Source organism: Notothenia coriiceps, unplaced genomic scaffold (genome assembly GCF_000735185.1).
Source record: "Notothenia coriiceps isolate Sejong01 unplaced genomic scaffold, NC01 NC01_scaffold00028069, whole genome shotgun sequence".
In the NCBI taxonomy this organism is placed as follows: domain Eukaryota; kingdom Metazoa; phylum Chordata; class Actinopteri; order Perciformes; family Nototheniidae; genus Notothenia; species Notothenia coriiceps.
This window is the reverse complement of record NW_011360770.1, coordinates 1-5,536: the sequence shown is the minus strand read 5'-3', so window position 1 is coordinate 5,536 and position 5,536 is coordinate 1. Positions and strand designations below refer to the sequence as shown.

The 5,536-nt window shown below is 38.7% G+C and overlaps 1 protein-coding gene across 1 annotated transcript; it reads right to left on the bottom strand.

Moving 5' to 3' along the window:
- Positions 1-554: 554 nt before the first annotated feature.
- On the bottom strand, positions 555-3,919 carry LOC104957929 (muscarinic acetylcholine receptor M3-like; the record flags this gene model as incomplete). The annotated part of the gene is made up of 5 exons (XM_010785604.1): positions 555-1,281; positions 1,633-1,928; positions 3,006-3,178; positions 3,506-3,588; positions 3,849-3,919. Coding segments are annotated over 5 exons (1,350 nt in total), but the record flags the coding sequence as incomplete, so codon positions are not given.
- Positions 3,920-5,536: the final 1,617 nt, after the last annotated feature.

Below are 5,536 nucleotides of genomic sequence, written 5' to 3'. Positions count from 1 at the left end.
CTACTACTACTACTACGTATATATATACTACGTACTACTACACACACACACACACACACACACACACACACACACACACACACACACACACACACACACACACATACATCATATAGTTGAGTTTTGACAGCATCCATCAAACTAGATTTTTTTACTTTAATGGTCTGTTTTCTAATATTTCTGTGTTTCTGAACCACGTCTGTGTCTGCATATAATGTTCGTATTTAGTCTCCTGATTTTAAATGGGAATTAAATCATTTGAGTGTTCCCAAAGAACCGGTGTTATGCAGTTTGTGTGGGCCTACTGTACTATTGCACAGTTTACTGTAGAAACTATGTCCAGGACAAGGTAGTCGGAAGTTTTGGAAGATTCATAGCTAACCACACTGAAGATTATGGAGGTATTGATCAGTTTTCTCATATCTCTAACATCACCAGAAGTCATAATTTAAGGGGTCATTTCTCAAAATGTTCCCCGTGTGGTTTATTCGCCATTACAATAGCCCCACCTAAAATAATTTCCACCAGCCGCCACTGAACGGTATGTATATGTATTAGTTTAAATCCACACCTTCAGCCTTGTCGTCTGAACCGGACTGGTCCCCAGTACCACCGGCTTCAATGTTGAGGCTTTCACTGCTGCTCTGCTCTGCTTCACCCACAGTAGTTATCGTGGTGTTGACGGACCTTTTGAATGCATGGCGACCTGGCAACAGTGATGAAAACTGGAAACAGCACGATGAGCCACACCTCCCTCTGCTTCCTGTTCCTCCTGCCATGCTGGTATTTTCCTTGTTGTTCTTCTCAGAAGCCAGCTGGTTAAGTTCATCGCTGCTGCAGCTTTGAGAGCTCATTTGGCATTGCATGGCTGATGAATCCTTCTGGCTGTTAGTCGCACCTTCTCCACCAACTTTCCCACTGCCACTTCCTTGATTCTGAGCCTGGCTTGAGCTTTTGCCAACTCCAGCTCCCCTGAGACTTTGCATATCTTTATTACGTTTTTCTGTCTCCTGATATATCTTCCAAAACAGGAATGTCATAATACTTACTGGCAAGTAGAAAGCAGCAATAGCAGTGCAGAATGTGATAATTGGCTCAGACAGGAACTGGATGTAGCAATGATTAGGCGTAACGGTTCGCTCACCCACGATGTACTGCCAGAACAGGATGGCTGGGGCCCAGAGAATGAAAGAGATGGACCAGGCTAATCCTATCATGGTCATGGCTCGCTTGGTTGTGCGCTTGGCCCGGTATGTCAGAGGTCTGGTAACAGAGAAATACCTAAAAGAAAGAAAGAAGAACTGTACACATACACAGTAACTGTAACTGTACCGTGCATTACTGTTTACCACATTGTCTCTGCTGATAGTACCATAAAGAGTCAAAATATTCCAAACAATGGAAATTAAATGCACATTTTCCTATTGGATACACGTTCATAACAAAATAGTCTGATACTGATGATCAATCCTAGTTATACCTTCTTACAACTGACCCTCTATCAGATTTAGCATCTCAAGGAGAGAATTTATATCTTTTATATCAACATATCTCTTTGAGTAGTACCAACAGTATATGATCTTGTCTATAAGCTTTACAGTTTATCAACAAAAATAAGTTCTGTTTTTTTACCTGTCAAAGCTGATAACAAGCAGGTTCATGACTGAGGCGTTACTTGCCACATAGTCTATTGCGAGCCACAAGTCACAGACCACCGGCCCCAGGGCCCACTGGTTCATGATGATGTAGGTGGTGTACAGGTTCATTGACAGGGTGCCGATAGTCAGGTCAGCAAATGCTAGGCTAAGCAGGTAGTAGTTGTTCACTGTCTTCAGTGCCTTATTTATCTTGAATGACACCATCACTAGGATGTTGCCAACAACCGTGACAATGGAAAGTGATCCAGTGAGGAAGACGATAACAACGACCTGAAGAGGAAGAGGTAAAGAGAGAGGACAACCAAAGACGGCGGTTTAGTGCATTAAGTTATTTATTTGTTAATGACTCAAAGGGACTCAAAATCCCAACACATAATCCTCATTTAGTGTTAGCTTTATCAAATGTAAGTAACATCATTATTATCTTCTGAAAAATCTGACTTAGCTGGGAAAGAAAATTCACCTCTGACAGAAATAATTCACCTACTATATGCTGACAAAGCTTGCTGACACATTTCAAAGAGTCTTGAGTGTTTCTTCTCTGGACATTTCTGAAGCAAAGTATTACAACTTTAGCAGTTATGATACAAAATATGAAAAATCACTGACACAACCACGGCTTGCTTCTACTGAATAATATTGCCTATACCCAATAATGTCATTCTGCTGCTTTACTTTTCACCTAATCATTCAATGACTACCTGTCATGAAGAAATTGGCCAAGATGTTAGTAGAGGTGCACCACAAGGTTCTACTCTGGGTCATCTTACATTCACCATCGATACAAATAAAATAAAGTAATGACTGCCACCACGCAACATTTCTGTGTAGACAATAATGTTTTATATGCCATAGATGCATCCCAAATTATGGTTTTCATCTTTCTATTATTAAACATTAGCTTGTTTTAATGAAAATGAATGGATAGGTGACTGAAATCTAACAGACTAATGGAAGTACTTAGATAACACAGAAAGACTCAGGTCAATAATAATTTCAGTCTAATAGCTTTCCACAGATGCAAAGTTTACTTTGGAGCCACAACTATAAGCATGCGGTTTAAATGAGCCATACATCCCCTGGAGTGTTGAAGCATCCATGTGAAGGGCATTGCTGAATGTTTCTCTGGTCTAGAATAAGCCGCTTCTAAAGCCATGGAATTTACACAATGACCCCACAAAACTTCCATGCCTAAATGTAGGCAAAACAACTATGGTAAGCAATATAAGATATCGATTATTGTTGTTTATTTATATGTCAACACTTGAATGTGCACTATTTTTTTGTTGATGAGTTATTCAAGAATAAAAGTTCACTGAAGCAATTAAAATCACAGTTGATTGTTACCTGCAAGACAGTATGTCCTCCTAACGGGTCGAACTCGTCTGCTGGCAGCATTAATGTTGGGTTCCCTGGTGAATCAGTGTAGTTTCCTTCTGGTCCTGACAGATGACTGACATTATGCTGCTCCCAACGACCAACACTGTCAGACAGTATGGCCAACCCCTGATAAGAACCACCTGAAGATGTGGAGAAACATATTTTTCAAGCCACAATTCAACGCAGCACATCAAAGATAATTTCCCTTTAATACAAAAATTCTGAAAGGCTAACTATACTTTTGATCTGAGTTTTGGAGTCTACAATTACTGTTCCTGAAAAGTTTCATACAATTCTAAAACAAAGGTATCAAATGACTTAGCTGTGCATTTTCTCAGCAATATTCGGCTTAAATCGTAGGGAACTTTCCAAGTCCATTTTAATTATATTTTATCAAGATGATTTTATTATTAATCTTTGAATATATAAGGTGTTAAAAAGCTAAGTGCTGTAGTGTTGTGTAATACCCAAAATGGCAGGCTCATTCATGATGGTGAGGAAGTGGGGAGAGTCAGAGCTGGAGGTCAGGTTTATGATGGCTGATGGACATCTTTGAGAAAATAGAATAAATAAGGATTATTTGTCTTCATTTCTTTCATTTTATGTCTACATGAAACAAAAAATCCCTGACACAAACAGAAGACCACGCATCATTACTACAGGATTCTGTAGTGATGATGTGAACGCTCTGTCATGATGACAATCCTCCGCTCCCATTGCATTGCTGGTTCTGGCATAGATTAGCATAGCCTGTAAAGAATAGATAACATTACTAATACAGGCTGTACTAATTAAAGCCAGAACCATCACATCTCCTCAGGAAGGGTCTTCAACTCTGATGTGTCCTTCTGGAGAACAGAGGGGTTTGCTGGACTGCATTCCTACAAAAACAAATGAACAGATGAAAACTGTAGGAGCCCTGAAACTAATTTTTGATTTCAGACAATTGGAACCAGGCCCGACCTCACCCTCTCAGCGACTGTTTGTTCCCTCAAGTCGCTACATTAACAATCACCGAAAATATTGCAATGTTAAATAAATAAAATAAGTGAAGGTTTAAATTGTGACCCAATGTTAAAAATGGAAAAAATGTAATCAAAACTATGTGTATCATTTCATTATTGTTTTTCCTGACAGTTTACTATTTTTATTTTTGTTTCAGGATGTATTTGTCTAAATAAATCATTTGAAAAAAGTCTTACTGACCTTTACTGACTTCACAAAAAGATCATACAAATATTCTGTTTCCCATGCCAAATCTTGGTGTGCAGTGTCAAGAGAGAACCCAGCATTTACTCATTATATTGGAAGTGACATACAAACAAAGAAAAGAAAAGTATATTCGATGAACACAAACACGACTGAAACAGTGCTAGCTCAGATGAGCAAAGATATCAAGAAAAAACCCTAAAAGAGAATAAGCCAAGTCAACCTTGATTTCAGAAGACTAAATAAGATTGAAATCTCAAGCTACATTTATGGAAATGCGAACCTTCTTTGCCAATGTTTTACAATGCAGCAGAAATCATGTTCTGTCACAAGCCATGACATCTCAAATTAGTTCATACTAAATTATTTTTCTTTGATCTAAGCTCATGCATTTTCCTTGTACAGATGTAACGCTTCATTTCAGACAGTTTGAAAGGCGAGGGCCGTGATTGGTACGTGATCTGCCCTCGCTCAAGGGAAAACCTCCAGCTTGACTTGAGACCTCCCCCGTGATAAATAAATGTAATTATAATGAAGCCAGCTGCAATGGATCATTGATCCACCAGGGGGTGCAGTGGTGTTCCACACTGGAGCTCATGTGAAATAAAGTCAGATACAGTACGCTGGATGTACAGCGGAACTTTGTTAAGATCCATATGTCACGGATACCATACTCTGTGCTAAATAAGAGACATGTAATCATTTACAAAACATCACCATGTTGTTATTTAACAAAATAATGTTGTTTAGTCGAAAAAACGAACGGGAGGAAATGCAGACCGGCTCTCGATTTTTAATCCTAATTTAATCATCATCTTCACCACGATCATTTATGTTTATGTTCGCCAAATTGACATGAAATCACTGACAAATATGAATATACTGTATTCAACTTCATTAAAACGTTATTAACGTGCCTAAATTCAGTAATTCACTAAAAATATTTATATTTTAATGGAGCCTCGTCGGCAGATCAGGATCCCGACCATAGATCCCGACGCGTGATCAGCTGAAGGGTGTTATTTTCCCCATCAGGAACAAGTCGCTGCAAATTATCCCGCTTATTAAATGGCCACATTCTCAACAAAGTAACGACATGACTCCCAATATTAATTGAAATGCTTTTATGGATTTAGAAAATGTTTTTATGATTTAAAAAATAGTTGTATGTAATTGATTTAAATTGACATGCATCCACTAAGAAAAATAGTCCGTTGTTAACGTTTTTTTAAACAGTCTGAATGAAACGGCAGCTCTCAGCTGTGTATTTAAACAGCTCTCCCCCCCCC